Here is a 22318-nt window from a genome sequence, read left to right on the forward strand (position 1 = left end):
AGTTTTTAATTCTCTCTTTTCTTAAAAGTTTATTTTTGTAACATTTCACTTATTTCTTTTAAAGTGAAGTTACACATACATATAAAATACAAATAATAGACTATTATTGATGAAACTTGTTATTTAAATTGTACAATTATTCAAAAAAGGTAAATAAAACAATGGAGCAACTTTTATGACTTCTTTACTACAAATAATTTAAATAAATTTAAAAAAAAGCAGATGAAGTGTCCAAAGAATTTTATAACCTTGAAAACAAAACGGTGACAGGAGTACAATATTGTAACATCGGTTCGCTTGCTTTGACCTTTTTCATTTTAAATTGCTCATAATTTTCACAAGCTTTTGAACTGGAATTTTAGTTATTAGTATTTGTGCTTCATTATCTTATATTTGATTACCTCATTTATTATCCATAGGTATACTAACAATTACTGAGAATATATTTCATCTTCAAGTAATTAGCTCAACCCGCTTTTACTTAAATTTATATTGTGATGAGTAAATGGCAAACATATATCTCTTTTTATAACTAAAATACGAGGTTTGTGAGAAACGTAATGAGATTGGTAACACTGCAAGCGATCTGGCAACGCTGTGTCTACGGGTCTGTGCTAGACCGGTTTGTTAATTCCTTCTACATGCTCAGCACGAGTTTCAACTTCGTTCAGCCAACTCATTGTTTTTGACAGCGCCATCAGTGAAGTTGTGTGTTACGAAAATGGATCATCGGAATTTAGAGCAAGGTTGTGCAATTAAGTTTTGTGTTAAACTTGGAGAATTCGCGAGTGTGACCTTTGAAAAGTTGAAACAGGCCTATTGGGAACATTGCTTATCAAGCGCACAGGTTTTCCGCTGGCACAAATCATTATTGGAAGGCCGAGAACAAGTTGAAGATCAACCTCGCTCAGGGAGACCTTCAACTTCAAAATCTGACGAAAACATTGAGCGTGTCAGGGTTCTTGTGAGATCAGACCGTCGTTTAACAATAAGGATGATGAGTGATCAGCTAAATTTAAACACTTTCATCGTACATCAAATTTTGACAAACGATTTGGACATGCGAATGGTTTGTGCGAAATTGGTGCCGAAATATCTCACAACGGAACAGAAGGACAATCGAAGAAACGTGTGCGTTCATCTTCTTGAGAGGATTGACAATGACCAAGAATTCTTCAATCGTGTGATCACAGGTGATGAATCCTGGATATTTAAGTGCGATCCTGAAACAAAGCGGCAAAGCGAAGAGTGGCACACTCTGTGATATCCTCGACCGAAAAAATGTCGAATGAGCAAATCAAAGATCAAAACCAGGCTGATTTGCTTTTTTGACAGTAGGGATATCGTGCGTAAAGACAAACTATCAACCAAGTGTTTTACAAAGGGGTCCTTGAAAGGCTCAGGAAAAGAGTGATTCGCGTGAGACCAGACATTGCAGACAAGTGGATGCTTCATCATGACAATGCTCCGTGTCACACGGCCATTTCCATCAGGGAATTTTTGACCTCAAAACGCATTCCTACGGTTCCTCAACCCCCCTATTCATCTGATTTGAGTCCTTGTGACTTTTTACTTTTCCCCAAATTGAAACATGTCTTAAAAGGACGTCATTTTGGAACTCTGGAGAACATTCAAAAGACTGTGACCGACCAGTTGAAGCCTTCCAGCGCTGCTACTAGGAGTGGGAACAACGACTCCGCCGGTGTAGAGCTGCCCAAGGGAACTACTTTGAAGGGGATAACATTGTTCTTTGAAAAAATAAAAACTTTGTTAAGTAAAAAGTCAGTCTCATTACTTTTCTCACATACCTCGTATATGTATTTTTTTTGCTTCACCGTCGACTGTTCTTTGTAAGGGAAAGTAATCTTATAATGAAGGATACTAAGTAATTTAATTATACTATCACACAAAATTTAAAATGGTATGCGTTTGTAAAAGAAAAGTACAGATTAAGACTGGAAAAGCTAACGTATAAGTTTTTTTTTACTTTAAAAATTGTACAAATGGATGTTGAGTTTTTATGGTTTTATTTTTTATGATTTCTGATTTAAATATTAATCAATAAACTTTTTTTATTATCTTACAATTACTCAGAGTACGTCCAATTTTCTAGATATACATATATAATTTTTCAACTTAATATAATTGTTTATTAAAACAATATTCGAAATTTAGCGACAAAAGTGTGTAGTACATGCTACCGTTCACTTTGACAGTGGGAGCATAGCCGTTGTAGATATCAACTCACTTGAAGAGAATCCTACGGAAGGCCCTGCGGAAATCCTTATTAAAGATGGTGTATATTACCGGGTTGAGGGCGGAGTTCATGTAGCCGAGCCAGAAGGCGATGGCGAAGGCCTGCGGTGGCACTTGGCATACGCTGCAAATCGGAGTGAGGATGTAGAGCAGAAAGAAAGGAAGCCAGCAGGCGATAAACGAGCCCATAATTAATCCGAGAATCAGGGTAGCTCGTTTTTCTTTTTTTCGCGCCAACCGACGCTTCTCACGCTCAGGATCCCGCGGTTTCTGTATCCGTGGTACCGCAGTTGGCTCCACATGACTCTCCGGTGGCGGCGCACTACTTATCCTACCCATATCAATAACCTGTAATCAGAGATATTAATAGGGGTATAAAATTAGTTTAATTTAGAATTCAATAATGATGTATTTTATGAATTTCAGTAATGTCGATTACTTTTATGTCAAACATAAATTAACTACACACTAAGGAGTTAAATCTGTAAATAAACCAGATGTTAACTATACAGTCGGCTGTTAAAATTAAGAATTTTAACGGAAGACATAAATATTAAAAAAACACGACTGCCAAAAAAAGAAAAACATTGCTGATAATTTTTTAATAGTATATAATCTTTTCTTCAAATTTTTCAATTTATTTAAACTAATTCGTATTTATGTAGCCTATGATACTCCCGATAACGTATGGATCCCAACGCCGTATCATATATCTAAATCGGTTCAGCCGCTGAGCTGCTACGATAGAACAAACATACATACACCCTAAATATATTACTCTCCTTTTTAAGTATCCGTGTAATAAAGTCCATTTCTGAGCAAATCAATTAATTTTTGTTCTGGTTCGCTTCCATCGTTATTTTGTATTAAACCAGCAAATACCCCGTTTGAATTTTGAAAATCGGACGATTGTTTGCAGAGATATTATAAGAGCACCACATTGCACCTCTCAAAACAGCGCCTCAGGGGCACCCCATTTCATTACCAGTTGTTAATGATTTTTCTGGCCTTCCCCACTCTAACCTCACACGCTGACCGCAACGAAAGCGCATTATTATTAAAAGAAATTTATATAATATTATTTTATTCTAATTAACGTAAATTTAATTCATTCCTTTTTGTAATATTATTCGTTTTATTGATTTGAACCATTAAGTTTAAATCCAGCTCACACAGTGATAGAGGCTCACAGTTCACAATTCATCAATTCAATTAATTAAAGTTGGTGTTTTAACTGGCAAATATCCACTACTACATGTATATATATTTACATTTATACAAACTATAACATTGCCCGTAACGTAAGGATCCCAACACGGGGTCATACATCTGCATCGGTGCAGTCATTGAGCTTGTACAATAGTACATACATACATCCTAAATATATTACACTTTCTGGGCAGTCGCGTAAAAATGAAGGAATTCAAAATGATACTTGTAACTACAATTTAGTTTAAAAAAACCTATTTACAAATTTTACGATATAATTTTTAGATGGGAAAAGCGATCTTACACTGCAGCAGAAAAAGGTTAGCTGAGAAAAATAAAATAAAGTGAGAGCATGCAAATTTTTACTAAAAACAGGATTATAATATTTCCGTGTGGTCTCTAAGTAAAACAAGGCAATTTAATTTTTTTTTAAATATCGGCCTTTATTATTATTTTTATTGTATATAGTATATCTTTATTATTACTCATATTGTAATGATACTAGTTGTTGAACAAAATAAGAAAAGAAAAAGTATTGGTCTTGTTAAGGATGTCAGAACCGTATGAAAGAAGGACCAAAATTAAATAAGAATTTGTAATTAAAGAAGTTAAGCTGTTAGAAAAATAATATGTTCCATATTATATCTAACTTAATTTAAACTGAATTTAACTAAATAAATTTAAATACTCATAAGTATAGGACTGGTAATGCATAAAGTTCTAGTCAATAATGAATATAGCTAAACATTGTTATGTATAAAGTAATAAATTTAGCCCCCTTTAATAATAAATAACAAACCTTTTGTATAAAAAATTTTATTAAGATACTTTCGAATTATGGAATTTTGATAACTTTATCTCTAATAGTTTCAATCATAAGTTTGAAAGGATGAAGCATTGTATATGGACAACTTGCGTTTCCATTAGCATAACGTTAGCTGTTTAAGCCTGTTAGAGAGAGAATTGCAAATCTGAATATTAGCAGCTGTATTTCTGGTTGGTTACTGCCTATATACAGAGCGCTTTGGGCAAATTTCATAAATATAGAAATTCAGATGATAATTATACTAATATTGATAATAATGCACTGAATTAGATTTCAAGCAAATTTAAATTCATCCTTAGTGTACCTCGATGTTTACCTCACTAGAGGCAATTTAAATTCTTTCATACAATTCTTTTGTCATTGGAAGGGGATGGAATTAATGTTCCGTTAGAAACACATAAAAATTAGGATGTAAATGTTTGTCTCTGAATCAATGATTTAAAAAAATAAATTTGATAATCTGACACGTTATTATACTATCATCTGACTAATTAAAATTAGTCAGAAAATTAATTACTCAGAAAATGGTATGCTCTATTTAAAATATTCCAAATTAATTTATTACATAAAACTGCATTCTTAACTGTTTAGCACTTTTAAACTATTTTTTATTTATAAACAATGCTTTGTGTAGTATGTGGTGAAATTATCACATGCCAACACATAGAAATTATTAAGAGCCATTAGCTATAAGAATTCGAAATACTCTAAAAGTTCCATTTAAAAGAAGATCATTTAAGAAATTATTATAAAGAAATTGATCTTAAATAATAAGTAAATAAAATAACATACAGTTATTAAACTTACTTTTTCTGTGGCTTTAATTTTTCTACTTTTATATTTTTGCTTTTAGTGAAATGAGAGATTGAGCAGGCTTTTGAAATTAACTATATTTTTGTTATTTTTGATAATGAAGGTTTATTTAAAAATAATAATCTTTGTGCTTTTATGCTCTTTACTCTAGAATGAAACAAATAATGGATGGAAGAAATTAGGTAATATTGATAGGAGTGTAGTGTAGATGAACCTCAGGATATTGTAAAAATGAAGAAATCTTGATAAGGTCACTCACATACTGTGGATAGGCAAGTTGTGTGTTTTTTTAATTGTTTTTTGATAGCAGAGAAGGCAAAAAAATTACAATGATCTTGATTGAAATGGAAGTTCCTTGAAAAAATAAGTAAATAATGAAATCTTTGTATGTTAGTAAACGATGAGTTATTTACTATTTTATCATCAGGTCAGTTGTGACTTTTTTCAAAACAAAAACTTTTGATTGTTATTAGGACTGTATGCATCAGATATCTTTCTAGGAACGTGATTTTTAGTAGACTATTAATTCTAGGACTTCTTCAATTCTCTTCTTGTTTACTGCATTTTTCTTCTGTAAATCTTTGCAACACTATCAGAGAGGAAGAGTGTGCAGATCTATGCAGAGATTGTCTAAAGAAAATATTGATAAGGAAAATGGAATATGGAATTGCTATAAAATAAAAAGAGGAGTAATAAAAAATTAGATTGTCAGGTATGAGGGACATCTGAGGGATTGTCAGGTATGAGTTTAAGGACATCTACTTTATTCATCGAAGACACCTTTTGCTTGAGATAAATAAACAAAGCCCATGAGGTGTTGCTAGTCTCCCATCAGGTGCCTCCCAAGATAGAATATAGGGATATGCTCATCTGATATGGTGGGTATTGCAGAAATAAAATACCGACCCCAACCAAAAACTGCCACTGCTGCCTTGTAGTAAGTGTTGTTTCAACAATGGCTAAGGGAAGAAAACCCCTATAAATATTCAACTGGCCTTCCAGGTTCGGGGTAGAAGTCGTCTAAATCTAGAAAATATCCCAGCACCTCAACTTTTGGGAAAATATCTTTCTTGCTAAAATTCTTTGGAATAGTACTTGTTATCTGGGAAAACAAAAATGGAGAAGGAAAACTAATATGAATATCAGATGCCTTTATGTTCAAGGTCTTCCAAATAAAAGTGAGAAGTTTTTAGGAGTTGGCAAGAATTTAAGATAGATGTGAAAGTTTTATGTAAAACAAAAAAGAAAAACAATGGAAACAAAAATGAAAAGATGTAAATTAATTATAAAGTAAATTAATTTATAAAGTGATGTTGAAAAGGATAAAAGAGCCAGAGGAGAGGTGACCACAGGCTTACTCAGAATTTATAAAAAATATGGAAAGTATTGTTAATTTATAAATGGACATATTATACAATGAAATTGGATTTAAATGATCACCACACACTTATGATTACAATTTATGCTCCATTTATCTGGACCTGACTATGCAGGTCCAGATTTCAAAAATATTGTATTTGAACATTCTGAAGTTTATTGCATAACATAGGAGGTAAGAAAGAAATATTATAAGAATAATCTAAGTGTAAGAGTTGGTATAAGAATTGAAGATAGTATTGTTGAAAAGTATGGTGAGAATATTTTGAATAATAATCATATTAAATTAATGGAATTATGTGACCAATATGAGTTAAAGATGTGGAATAGTTTGTTTGATCCAAAGAATGTACATAATTGTACTTGGCCATAGTCCTTAATTAGATTGCTATCTATTTTGGATTATGCAATGACATATCAGACCTACATTTTAAGAATAAATGATGTTAGAGAACATCAAGGGGTTTTGTATGGTGCAGAACATTTTCTTCTTAAGGTGAGAAGATGTATGGTTTTTTGCTACTACAAAAAAAGGAAGAGAAACAAGATGCTAAGAATAAAGAAAACATTATTCAATGGCCTCTTATAATTTAGACAGTCTGACTAACAAATTTACTGTGTTTCTATATAAAATGAGAAAGTCAGAATATATTAAGTTGGCATGTAATTAAGTTGATATAGAGGAGTAATGTCAATTTTTGAAGCAGTGCATTCATGAAAATGTGGATGAGGCACTGAGTAACAGAGAAGCAAATTGCAATAAGCATAAGAAGGTTTACTGCTGCAATAAAGATAGAACAACTGGTAGCACAGAATAATAAGGCTTATCATTGATGGTTAGTAATCCAGATGCAGATGATAAAAAATGTACATGAGGTTTAACTATCGGGTAAAGAATGAGAAAAGAAAAGTGAATGAAGTTTCGAAAAGATGGTGTGATGATGGGGACAGACTTATTGGAAGCTCAAATGTAAACAAGCATGGAAGATATTTAGAGATCTAAAGAAGAATATTAAACATACGGGTGCAGTTGATTCAATACATTTGAACATATGGAAAGACTATTATGAGAAACTAATTACTGAGGAAAGAAATTTTTTTAATAATATGGATTATACAAGGGAAAATTTTTTTGACAATTTGGTTGGTCAAATAACTGCTTCAGAAGTTATGCAGGCTGTTAAACAAAGAAAAGTACGGCTGCAGGTCTTTGAGGTTTATCTGTAATATTGCTAAATAATGAACAACTGCAGTTCTAGAAACTATCGTGAAGTTGTTAATGATTGTATGAAAGGAGGATATATACAAATGACTGAGGACTTGCTTGTGTAGCTCATTATATAACAAGGTTTGCATAGTAAATTGTAACAATTACAGGGGTATTAATGTGACTACTATATCCAGATTTGATGGAAGGGTACTCAAGTCTCTAAACTTGAGAGGCAGTTAGTGGACTCAGAAGAGCAATTTGGATTTAGGACCAGAAGGTGCATTGATAAGGTTGTTTTGTTTAAAACAACTTGCTGAAAACTTACAGAATGTGGGAAGAATTTATATATATATTTTTTTGAACTAAGGAAAGCAACTATGATAGCTTCACTGTAAATATTTTGTGGTGGAAGACGATGAAGGAATCTGGTGTTGACGTTATTTATATATTTAAAAATTAAAAGCAAAAGGAACATTATAAAAGCAGGTCATAATTTTTCAGAATGTTTAAGAATAAATAAAGCCCTGAAAGGACTCTGACTCTTTTTAAGATTTTTATGAATAGGATTTTAAATTATAAAAGAGCGAGATGTAATCCACTGGGTAAAAACCAGAATGATGAAAAAGTGTGTAGTTTTTAATTTGCTGGTGATCAAGTAATTTTAACGGAAAACGAGGATGATATTCTATATGTTTAAGAAGATGAAAGATGAATATAAAAAAGTGACATTTAGAAATAAATATGAATAGGATGAAGTATTTGGTGGACTGAGGACAACAAAAGAACCTGTAAGTGGGAAAGGAAATGATCCAATGTCTAAATGAATTAAGAACCTGAGATTACGTGAATATCAGACGGAAGAGATGAGACTGATATTTTAAATACAGTCAAGCAGGGAAATTATTGTTCAGCAACTCCAGCACTTATACAGCAATTTTTTTTAATGGAAATCCAGAATATCTAGCAAAACGGAAAAAAATGGGTGTTTGTTTCATTTATAGAGTAGAGTTACTGACGGTGTGGAGGTTTGAACATTTAACAAAAGCTTAAAGAGAAGAATCGAATATGATGTTTTGCTAGAAGTGTTGTAGGAGGACTCTGATGTAACAGAGCCCTGCGACTCTGAAGGAACCGTGTAAGGAACCGCAGGGTTATGGAAGAAATGAGAATAGACTCATCGTTAGAGCACACATTGAAATCGGTACATGAGCAGAATGGATGATGGTTGACTGCCACAAAATGTTTGGGATCGACTCCGCATTGCAAAAGGAAAGGTGGCAAAGGAGTTTATGAAGCCATAAGAAGGAAACAGTTAAATGAAGAGGACATTTTTGATAATGGAAAATGGAGATCGGAATGCAGTATATATAGGTGCAATAACTGTTATCTGCTACTGGATAATATAAAAATGAATTATTAATATAAAACTTATCCATAGATTTCATATTTAAGCAAATCGATAAATTTGATTTTACCATCCTGTTTTTAGGACTATTATTTTATTATCAACGGTAATATCTTGGAAGTACAAAAGGAAAGGAACATAGTTTTGGACAATTATTTAAAATCTTAATTATTTCTTCGTACCTTTAATATAATTTAAAAGTTTAGATAACACAGGAAAGAAGCATTATTCTTACCTCCCGCTTGGCCTTCGAAGAGGCTTTTCGTCCAAATATCGGCTTGCAGAAACGCAATTTTAGAGGCTTCACTACAGCACAACGAGATACGACTCCTGAGTCAGATGAGCTAGGATCAAACTCACTAACCATGTCAGGGTCGATGCCTAGGCTTGGTGCTCGGCAGCGTGCCATAGCGGCTAGGTCACCATTAACAGATAATGTTGACCCACGAAACCCCGGAGCAGCTAGGCCGGCTTTGCTTGGATTTGACACAACCTGAAATCATAAAAAAAAAGAATCAATTATATCAAATGAAGTGTTTTATAATTCTGAAACTCTAAATAAGTTTAACATTTTCTGAAATTATTCAAGTATTTTATTCCTTTTCTATAACTAAAAAGCAAATTTATTCAACTCGTATGATTTAAGTGTAATTTTTATTTTATGTTGAATAACCGTTTCCAGCGATAACTTCACTAGGATCACAAAATAGGAGTGAAATAAGTGACCAAACGTTAAGAAAGATATAGTATAAAAGGCAGAAAATAAACTTTTAAATGTCTCTTTTAAATTAAACAAGTAATAGCGTGATACATTTTTAATTGAATGGTATAAGAAAATAAAGTTTCTAAATAATTTTTATGTTCTATTAAATCTGAAATCGAAAATATTTTATGTTCTATTAAATCTGGAAACAGAAAAAAACATGTAAGTATGGAAAAAAGTAATATGCCAAAAAAAGAATATGTTTAAAGCAACTATAATATGCGTAGCAGATGATGAATTCAAATTAAAACTTCGATTATTCTTTAACTCATAGCATTTTATTTTTTTATTAACTTGCATAAATATTGTTGTGGTACTGTAACCATTTTGTAGTATTAGAATTGATCATGTACATTTTGTACGGTCTGAGTAATCCATAATAGTGCTGAACAGATGATGAACAAATTCTATTTCATGATGGAAAATACGTAATTGAATATCAGCCTTGGTATTGTCATTTAAATCTGTATAAAAACCGAGAAGATTAATAATTTTTCGAAATATCATACACTTTTTTGAGGTATGAAAGTAATTACAGGTAGCTTTCAGATCATCAGAATTATCCCTGCAGTCTGATTTTGGAATAAAAATTAAAGGTACGTTAAGTGTTATCAAATTATACACATTTTGCAATGAAGTAGGTTATTCCAGTTGAACCAGTCGAACACGTTAGATGTATATCTTATGCAGCTCTTACAATCAACAGATAAGTCGGAAAGATTGGTAAAAGTAAAGAGGGTGTTAAAAGAAAACTCCCGCTTGTATTTGATAAATATTTAGAGATTTGACTGAAACATTTACCAACATTTCAAATTTATTCAGTAGTTACCTGATTTATAATAAGCGAAAGATTTAGTACTAGAAGGTTTACTATCATATTTATTATTATTCGTTTCTGGAAGTCTCTAACTTTACCTTTATATAATTTAAATTTAACCGGCATTTAATTAGTTTTCTCGTTTTATTCATCGTTTTAATTTTATTAAGATGGTATTAGATAGTCAGGTTAAATATTTAAAAATTATTAACTTATTTTTATTTTTATCAGTTGAAAATAGTTATTTGTAAAATAACTTTATGTGATTTGATTTTTTATGATATCGGAGAAAGGTTTAGAGATGATGATTTTATTGGTCGATTATAAAAATTGATTGCCCTACTTCAATTCTTAACCCGAAAAGGAAACTTTACTTATCTTATTGACATCCATTTTACAATAACAAATAATTTATTTCTTGAAATTAAGCTTATTTGCTGAGGGTTGAAAAGTAAATAAATCATGTTATATAATATATTGTATTGATAATGAATTTATCAGTCAGGAAAATACCATCAGGCAGCTTTACGTTTAAAAAAGTTAAGGAGTAAATCAAGTCAAGCCAAGTGAGAAATTTGAAAGCGAAATCATAATATCTGCTTGCTTTATCTTATATAGATCTGTTGAAAGAGATAAACGATAAAAATACAGAATAAATAGTAAAAATAATGATTTTTGTACTTCTAAACGGGATGTACAGTTAAAAAGAGAATACACCACAGACAATGACGAAACCGAGATCTATTATTCATATTTATTTTACCATAACCGTCGAGAACAATATAAAATACTCAGTCCTAAATGAGTAATTACTTTACATGAGTTTCGATATCGCCTAACTTTTAAAAAAAATATTAGCCGATTTAATCAACAGATACTTTGCACAGCTCGAAAGAAATGAGAAAATAGCAATTATGATCGAAGTTCCGAACTCTTTGACTTCGGTGTGCCCAGAATATGTTGTAGTATTCGACTCCATGCTTAAAAATCAGACTATTATCATTTCACAGGTAAGTTCAGAGGAGCACTATGCAATAAATTTAATGAATGAAAATCATCTAAAAGTTTATTTCAATATTTCTTACTGATTGCGATGCTCATATTCTAAAATTTGTGAGCATATTTTAGAATTATTTATTATTATTTGCATTATTTATTAAATAATGCCTTTATGATCAGAGACAAATCAATGTACAGTAAAAACAAAAATAAGAAGTGTATACCAGTCACAGAAGAGTATACTATTACGTATATACTATTTACTATTTTCAACCATAACTCCACTGCAAATATCGAGAACAGATCTTACTTAATTCACGGTTTACTATTTGGACGAATTAGCATCTAATTTACCAAAAGATGTTTTCATAAAAGGATTTACCATGATATTCCATAAAACCTACCAACCTACCTCTGTAATATAAAAACGGCTTATCGTATGATTTCTATGTTCAAGGTTAGTATTTGAAGAAAAATAGTTACCACCTAATGATAAATTATGTAGTAAACTGAAAGATTCAAACATCAACGTCAACATCTGATGGCTAGTATATTTCTGTGAAAACCGTTAGTCATCATTTAAACTATCAAGTACGAAGTGATTCTAGTGATTTCTATTTGAAAACTTCCAAATTTCATATTTATTAAAATACAATCTGGATGCCGCACATTACTTTTCCACATTTGGTATAATTTTTAAGGGGATATATTTAAAAATTGAGTATGGAGCTGCTTCTGGATGCTGGCATATGTATGTTTATAGATGCTGGTATAAGAAGCGGTGTATTGGTCCATATTAAGAAAAAAGTTATGGGAAACAAACGTTATAATTTGGTGTTCTTCAATTCTAACCTGTTATGTTATCGGCCTACATCGATGACAATAATGCAATCGACGATACAGTGAATATCCATCAAAGCAGGAACCGGCTATTTTGAAGTAGGTATCAATTACTCGTTATACTTGCACGAAATATACTACAGATACGATGAACCGTTCCTGCTGCTCATTCAAAAACTATTAGCCACATTGAATCCAAAGACCAATTACAGATAAATTGAAATAATCCATCAGAAACGGATTGAACGTTTCATAATTTTACGATATATTACAATTCAATTAAATAATTCGATCGCTTAAAAACTTAAATCGAATGAAACATGATAAACAGGCAAAGACGCCAAAAGCAATTCCGTAAAAAAACTTTACTTTATTTATTTATTTAACTTTTAAGTAAATAAATAGGTCAGGCTCATTATGTGCATAAAAAACATCCGAAATCGAAAAAAGTGAACCTGTATCCTCCAAGAATAGAACCAATAAACTTGTCGCAAAATTCACGTTTGTTGATTGTATGATTTAGAAATGAAAATTTAACTGGTCTTGAGGTCTTGAAACGGGAAACCTATTTTTTTTTTGTTCACTGATATTAACTGATTTACTAAACCTGATTAGATTATGTTCCATTGGTCAGTAAAGTGAGAAGGATTGTTGGATAACTTGTTAAATTTTATTTTTTGTCGGTCAGTTACGTATACATCTTGACATTTTCCGAATTTCTTTCAAGGGTCTATCGTGCTCGGTTTAAAAAATTGCAACGTTGTCTTGAGAAAAAGCACTTCGATGTTCATGAAATTATGATTTTAAGGGAAAATATGGTTCCTAAAAGAATTGGTGATTGTAGATATAATTTTTATATTACTGAAGAATTGTTACAATAAACATTGTTATAAGCTCATTTTTCCAATACGCATCTAAATATTTTATAAATATAGAAGTCGGAGTAATTTACAAAGATTACAACATTTTCCTGATTTTTAAATCGCAATAATGTAAATTTTGAATTTAAATGAGTGACAATATCACAAAGTTGATTACTGAAACAATATTCTAAACCAGAAAAAATAGTAAAATATATCATCAAATACATCATTTTAGTTGCAAATGACTGCGGTCTCAGGAAGATGAACGGCGGTTTTGAGTTGATAAGAAAATATCAATTTTATCTAAGAAAGATTTTATCAATTTTGATTTCGTAATCAGTAACCTTCAAATTTGAATTGATACATGTTGAAAAAAGCCAAGGTGTCCCAAAATCGGTTTTTTATACTAATACCATAAGAAAGATGGTAACATATGAGGTAATGAAATATTCAAATATTACAAGGAAAATAAATCGTTATTCTATAAAACAACTTCTATACTTATGAAAATTTAGAAGTATTTTTCAAAAAAAAAAAAAAAAAAATCTAAAAAACTTCTTTGATAATGGACCGCTTTAAAAAAAAATATTCTCCGGATTTCGTCTAGTCATTTGTGCCGAAATATATTTTAAATTATTTTTTACTGTTCATAGTGTTTTATGATAGTAAAAATTTTTAAATGTCCTTATGAATTTCAATGATGACGTACTTAATTGATTTTTAATACAATTAACATATATTACAAGACCTACGTAAAAATCATTATAGACGCCGTGGTTTGCACGGAACAAAGAAATTCATAACTATTTGGAATTCCCGTAAGTCGACAGGGAAACCAAGCGATTCGGTTCACATACAAACAACAGTTAGATAATGATGTGAACTACCTAGTGCTTTATCTCTTAGACAAAAGTGAAGGTGTCCGGTGACTCAAACGCCTTCACACGCTGTACTTTTGGGAGTCTGAGTGACTTAGGCTTGGATGACATCCCTAAAGTGATGAGCGTCTTCTCTATGCCTGACGAAGGGCCTACATTCCTTTCATAAGTAGGTTATCTTAATGTTTTGTTTTTCTATTCTTTTACCTTGTATCAAGACAAGTTAGTAAATCATTTTGTGAAGAAACTATATTAATGTACACTCATGAAACTATGCTACTCGGTCCACCTGCAATCGGTACCGTTGTATCTCAAAAACAATAATATAAACCATAAATTAGTTGTTACAATATCGTCTTCTATACATTGTTTATATTTATTTTTTCAATAATGATGACTTATGTTGCAATCTTCTATTAAGCAGTTTTATACTAAATATATCACTAGTTGTACATTTTTTATTCCTTCCAATATCGCAATGCTGAGATTTCTTTTGTAAGAGGTATAAGGAATTTAAAAAAATTAAAATAAGTAAAATATATTTAGTTCACATTTTATGTCCGATAAAACGTTTATTTCTTTTATAGACTTTTTTACGGAATAATAACATATATTTAAGATTTTTATCCGTGTCATAAGTAAAGAAAAGATTCCCTTAGACCTTGTTTCTTTTATTTCAATTTTACGTAACGTTTTGTATTGGTGCGTGCAAAAATCCTTCTCATATTTAAAGCTATCAGTTCTATATTTTATTGCTTCGCCTTCCTGTCTCAAATGACAGTTTTATATTCCATTTTCAATAATTTTTTAGTATTACAGCTTTGTCTTGGCCCCATTTTTCTTTTTACTCCTAATATAAGTTCCCTTAATTTATTATTGAAATATTATAAGTTGCCCTCTTAAAACGTTTACTCTTAAATTATATTATTCTTTCTTTAATATATATATATATATAACAATTTCCAGTGGGTTAATGACTATAGCTGTTGAATCCTTCTCTTTCATAATAAAAAGAAAAATAAATAAATTAATATTTGCATTTAAACTTTTAGTAAGATGTAACTGGTATTTTATCGTGAAAATCTATCAGTAAAATTCAAATTCGATTTTTTGATTTCACACTAGCCTCACAGTTTTTTCCACAAAATAAAATAAAACATATATCCTTTATATCTTGATGAAAGAACAATGTCCCGCAGGTAAAATGCATTGTATATTTTTTCCGTTGCCTTCTTTTACCTATAATTTATTTAAAAATCTTATATTTATGAATTAAAGAAATTCAATTTTTAATTACTCATTTGAAATTGTTTACTGACTGCTAGATTTTAATTTTTATGCATTAGAGTAAAAAATTATATTATTTTAACCAGCATTTAAATTAATTGAAAGTTTAAAACAATTTCTCTCTTCTTTTGAAAAAAATAAAAGGTATTAAAAACGGTACATTAATATATATATATATATATATTTGTTTAATGTTGTTTAATTCAGTTTTCAACTATGAGCTCAAAATTACAATTACTATTAATATTGTAATATAAACTACTAATATTTTACATGTACAAAAGAGTTTATCCGGCTACAAATATTTGAGTTAATAATTTACACATGATTATATTACGTAACATAACACATTAAAGAAAAATAATTTTATCAGATTTAAAAATCAGAGTTTTTAACAACTATTAACAATTTAACGATGAATAAGAAAGTAATAACGATAAATGATATTGCACTAGACACAATATTATTGAAATAAAGTAAAATTCATTTAGCTATAAAAGTTAATTTGAAAAAAAATGTGTTGAACTAGTCAATTCCTTCGCATTGAAAAAAAGAAATTATAATATTTTAAACAACAAAGAAAGCAAGAGTACAGTGCAACAGAATTTTCACACTATCCGTTTAACAATACATTCACCCAAAACACTATCTAGGATTAGTTACATAATAGAATGTATCGTTTAAGACCGGAAAAATTTCATTAAGAGTTTAGTATAAAGAAATTTCTCTCAAATCTATCTTAAAAGACTAACCAAAGACAAAAACTTATTTCCATAGCGCAGCATAGCATTTCCAGATGTTGAAAACAGTTTTTATATAAAATATAATGAAATAAAATTTGTAAAGTTCCATATAAAATAGTGATGAAAAAAGTTAGTTATTTTTAATTCTTAAATGATTATGGTACTGTTATAAGAAAACAGTAACCAAGAAAGGGTACGGTAATGATTTACTTGCGAATGATTTTTTCAGTATCTGGTATTATTTATGATAAAGTTCTCCTAACAATTTATTTAAAAACGTTACCCGTCAATCTAAGAAAACATTAATTTTAATGACAAAAAAAAGTATTGCCGCAGAAGCAGCATGGGAATGTTTTTAAAATTTCAAAAAAAGAAAAAGTTGCTGATACCCTAGAAATTTCGAAAAAAGTAAAAGTTAAAAATTGATGAGAAAGCTTGGACAAAGGTTCACGTCGTTGGCGATGGGAGAATGTGACTGATGTTTAGCTCTTGCGTCGACGGATGATTAAATACGTTCACGTAAAACGCTTGCTGATAGAATATTTAAGTATTGTGGCTTATAATATTTCAGGTGAAAAGGAAACCGTAAATTTTATACATCATTTTTAGAAATTATATATCATTTTTACAAAAACATGAAATATTTTTACTTTATGAATGTTTTATAATAGAAGAATATGTAAAGTTAGGAGGAATTTTAAGAATTATTATGTTATACGTGTACATGCCATAACATATTTTTTGAGAGAAATTGGGGTCTGTAAGATTCATATTATGAAAGGTACGATATATTTATTCCGTTCGGATATTCAAAATAAAAAAAAAATTCTCATTTTCTATTATGGTTTCTAATAATATTTTGAATAACTATTTTCTTCATTTGTTATACATTATTCCTTTCTTTAATTTTACTTACTTAATATTAATTTGATGTCTATCAATGAATTTTTCTTTATTTCCTGTAACTGTTTCATCTTTCTGCTACGAAAAATTATCATAAATGAACCCTATTGTTATTTTGTTATTTTTCTCAGATTTTTGATAGACTCTTAATTTTTTGTTAACTGTATTATGATTTAAGACAAAGTATGTAACTTTTCTACATTGTAGGGCAATGGGAAAAGGTTATATATTTTTACCTCTAGTTTAGGTATTATATCTTAAGTTTATTGATCTTTTTATTCTTATAAAAACTATCAGTCTTGAAGAATTAAAATATCCACTTTTCTTTTTTCATCAATATTTTAGAATATTAAATATTTTATATTTTATGTAGTATATTAGAACTTTAAATATGACTTCCACTGCAAATTATACTCGGAAAACGCATTTCAAGACTGCAAAATTAATGTATGTTTGTTTCTTTAACCAGCTTTTTAAGATAAATCTGAGGACTAAAATTGTATTTTCACTCATTCTCTTTCTGAAACTGGACCGGTCTTAATCGATATACAGAGGAGTCCAAACAAAATGTACTCACTGTTTGTAATTAAGTAATATCTAAACAAAAAGAGTTACACTCACTAATCTAATGTGTAGTGTAGTGTAGTTTAAGGTATTAAATTTGTCGTAGTAGGCGAAGCTGGCAATTTATGCCGCGCATGGGCGGATGGTTGGTGGTGGAACGAGCCGGTCATATTAACCAGTGCAGCAGAAGAGAGTCGTGTAGCATAGCACCAATGGCTGAGGTTCGCTTATCGTTGGTTGAACGCAAGGTTGTACTGAAGTGATACTGGAAGTACGAGAACAATCACGAGGTAGAACGGCAGTGGCAGAGAGAGTTTCGAACACTGCCAACAATACATCGAGCAACTGCCCGGATTCGCGATAAATTCTATGCCGACGGAACTCTTAAAGACGTACACAAGGGAGGTCCGGTCGACCATGAACAGCTACAAGCGCGCGAAGGTGGGATGAACCGGTCAAGTGAAAGACGCATTCTGAAGAGTGGAAAGTGTACATTCCATGCCTGCTACACGTGGTCAATGAGGACGACCCAGATCGAAGGATAGAGTACTGTGAATGGTTTCAGCACATGGTTGGCAAGGATGAAGAATTGGTAGGGAAGTTTGTGTGGACTAAAAGGGGCAATTCAAACTTAATGGTACTGTGAACCACCAAAATTTTGTCTACTGGGCTCCTGAAAATCCTCACGCTCATGTGAACAGGGCAGTGAATCTGCCTGCCATCAAAAACCTGTGTGGTGATGAACGTTTTTACGAGCTACAAGACGGTGTCCGCCTCGCTACCATCGAAATGTCAGGTTGTACCTCTATAAAACTCTACCCTCACGGTGGGTGGGTCGAAGAGTTGTTGTTGAGTACCACCTCGATCTCTGATTTGATACATCTGTACTTCTACCTCTGGGAGACCGTCAAGAATGATGACGTGTATCGAAAAAAACCAGCAACAATCGACGAGCAACGTGAAAATGGTAGAGTCATGTGCTGCCATTACGCCAGCTACGCTTACAACCGTAGTTCGATGTGCAGTTTGGCGCCATGAATGTTGTATAGAAGCTAGTGGGGGTAATTTTGAACACATACCATAACCCTATCTCAATGCCAATAATTTTCACATCAAGTCAAATTTGTCACGAGATAAGAACTAGCAAACAGTGAGTACTGTTTTTTTGGACCCCTCTGTATTCTATTGTATAAATAATCCCAGTGACAGTCTGGGTTGCATGTAATACTTAACGGATGGTGTAAAAATTCTCGCTCTGATATTTTGCGTTCTATGGGTTTGATATTTTACAATTTATTTTCTATTTATTTATTTACTTTTTTCAACGCGATAGAATTTGTGTAATTTGGCACTTATTCAAACCAAATTGTAAATTCAATCTTAATTTACATCAAGAAAAATGCGATTCAAATAAAACAGCGTTTATTCATCTTTAAAAACTTCTTAAGAAATGTGTACTTAATAAACGTCTAATAAAATCATTATATTATTCAGTTGTCGTTTTATATCTTTCAAGTAAGAAATAAGTTGAATAATAGGATTATGTTAAGTAATAAGTCACTTAGTAGTTATTAAATCTAAATGAGCACCTTTTACATACTTATAAGTGAATGAGTTCTAGGCTGAAAATTGTGCTATTCTATTTATTCCAAATCTGTAAGAGAAGTCAGGTGATTAAAATACTTGAATAGTTTTTCCAATTGTATAGCAATATATTCCGGTTTTGTTTTAATTCTTCAATAAAGTAGGTGGTTTTACTAACACTTTCATTCATTTTTTCTTCCAAAATGCAAATTCTCTCGCTTAGTGCTTTGTTAACTGAAATGTCCTTAAACTATCATGTTATAGTTTCGAAAATGTTGAATTTATGCTACAATCCAACTTGTATAAGTTACTGGTGGACATGAAATGTTAGTATAATTTCAAAATCCACTTTGTAAAACTTTTTACGTACTTATTTTGTTTAGTTCATTACTATTATATTGAACATTATTATTATAAATCCGAAATAACTTTCGGCGATTTAGTGAAAACAAAATGTAAAATTATCACAACTACAATACTTAAGAGGTAATAATTATTTGATTTAAAAATTAATATATATTTATACAGCTGCTAGTACTATTAGTCTGTACTAATTTATATGCGACTGAAATATTCGAATATCTAGAATTCCCTTATTCTGAATCATTCAAATATTTACTCGTATGCTCAATCACGTTTGCATACTAACATATATTTGCACATACTTACACTCACACACATGCAATATAAAACGGGTTGCACAAAAAAAAATCACTTCAAAATAAATAAAGAACCATATGTAGTGCCAGACCAATCACACACTAAAAACATAAATATATATTACATGTAACAGTGCTAAAGGCAATTACATGCAATCACAAAAAAACTGTGCATAATTAATCATTGTCAATACTTACTCCTAATTCCTCATAGAGCTCTGTTTCTTATTAAGATTATTCCTCTGAGAATTTTGATAAATTTTCTATTGGTAATTTCTATTATAGATTTTACTGACCTCTCTTCAACGGAAAATAGGATTTAAATCCAGTCATTATATAATAATCACATCATGAGATAATTACTTCAGGTATCTTAACAGTCTATTGCTGAATGTAAATATATTGGAAAGATTAGGGCATGTAAGTAGTTAATTCTATTTAGTATTAATAGTAAATAATAAATACGAACTTTAAATACTAATTAATTTAGTATTTAACGTTTTAGTTTACTGCTTTAAAAAGTAATTTACAATAATTTATTAATGTAAAATATCGTGCGTAAAACAAAGAGCCATTATTATAAAAACATCATGTGAATCATTACAAAAAACCAACCGGTTTGTTTTAGCTGAAATATTGCTGGTAATCTCACAAATTTTGTTCTGCTGATTTTTACATGTGAAATTAGCTGATTTTTGTTTTGTTTAACAAAGATATCTCTTCTAAAATAGTTGTTTTAGTTACAGAACTTCTGAAACAAGCCGATAGAATTTATATTCATTTTTCCAGAAGTGAGTGTGTTCTATAGTAAAGATTTTATAATTTATGTACGAGTACTTTACATTTTATCAATAACTTTTAGGATGTTAAAATTACCCGACTATTTACAAGTTAAGACAATAACTGTAACGTTAATGTGATTTGAATCATTTAAATTAATGTTCAATCAACAAATTTAATAAAATTAAAATATATATATATATATTAATACATTGCTAAAATACATTAGTACCTGTTTTATACGCCCATAGTTATTATTTTTAAAATCTTTTATATATATATATATATATATATATATACAATAAAAAGACATGTTTTACTTATATTATTATATTATTTTTATTATTTTATTGGATTAATCAGTCAACTACTACTACAGTATGTAAGATAATTTTGTATGATATGTGTATGAATGTATATTATCACCTGTGGAAGCTTAGAGAATTCTAAGTGAAACGTTGTACATTTAATTTATAAGTTTGTATTGTTGATTGGTTAACCCAAGAAATTAATAAAGCTAATATTTTAAGTAAAATATGTATTTTTATTATATTTATTTCTATCCAGTCAAGAGGAAAATAAACTTAAATAAATTACATTTAAGTTAATACATATATATGTATATATATATATATATATATATATATATATATATATATATATATATATGTGTGTGTGTGTGTGTGCTTCATATGTATAAATGTCTATATAAGCTAAGCTTCATACGATAGCTGATTATTGACGTAGACTTTTGATATTTAGAAAGGTAGGCTGCCGTTACGCAGTCGCGAATGTACTTTATTCTCTCACTCTAGCGAACATATTCCTTAGAATTTCAGTTAAAAACTCTTTTACTGCTGCACAAACGTCGTTTCGATACTCTTACTGGAAATGGAGGTATTACTTTTTAAATACCCACCATTCCAAAATTAATTAGTGAATAAAGTAGAAATATAGCGTACAGAAAAATCTTCATATTTTATTATATCTTTATAGTCTACATATGGGAGTTTCTTTTACTCTTACTGTACGTAATACGTAAATTTAAAATTAGTATTAAAAGCGTGTTTTCTCTGGTTGTTTATTGAAATGTAAATTATGCCTTTCTTGCTGTTTAAAAAAAGAGTCCCTATTGAAATAGTTTAAAGAAGAAAAACTCTCTTTTTGTTGTAAAGTTAGTGTTTTATGTATATTGTTTTAAATACTTTTACAGCTCAATCATGCGTTTTTTTTTTTTTTCATTAATCGGATTATAAACTGATTTGTTTTGTAACGCATAACAGACGCTAAGATGAAAATTAATTTATTTAAAAATTTAATTTTACATTTAATTAAGGAGAAGCTGTTTGTATAACATACACATATTTAAAAATGAATCGAGCGGTTAAAAGTAAATAGAAGAGAATATATGGTATCATATTTTCAATATTAGACAGACAAATGAATTTACAGTCATTACAATTGCAAAGATATTACATTTGATAAAAGTTTAAAGATTACAAGACCAGATAGAAAAAACTATAAAATTAATTATATTCCATT

At 30.2% G+C, this 22318-nt stretch overlaps 1 protein-coding gene across 1 annotated transcript in view; it reads right to left on the reverse strand.

Annotated features, from left to right (window-relative positions):
• Positions 1-2244: 2244 nt before the first annotated feature.
• Positions 2245-22318, reverse strand: part of Octalpha2R (alpha2-adrenergic-like octopamine receptor) — a 610987-nt gene continuing 590913 nt past the window's right edge. Inside the window, exons 4-5 of the mRNA XM_075354825.1 lie at positions 9332-9589; positions 2245-2604 (exon numbers count right to left, since the gene is read on the reverse strand). Of these exons, the coding sequence (XP_075210940.1) occupies positions 2245-2604; positions 9332-9589 (618 nt within the window). The remainder of the gene's footprint in view (positions 2605-9331; positions 9590-22318) is intronic.

The sequence above is a fragment of the Lycorma delicatula genome, chromosome 1 (genome assembly GCF_047948215.1).
Source record: "Lycorma delicatula isolate Av1 chromosome 1, ASM4794821v1, whole genome shotgun sequence".
NCBI classification, from domain to species: Eukaryota; Metazoa; Arthropoda; class Insecta; order Hemiptera; family Fulgoridae; genus Lycorma; species Lycorma delicatula.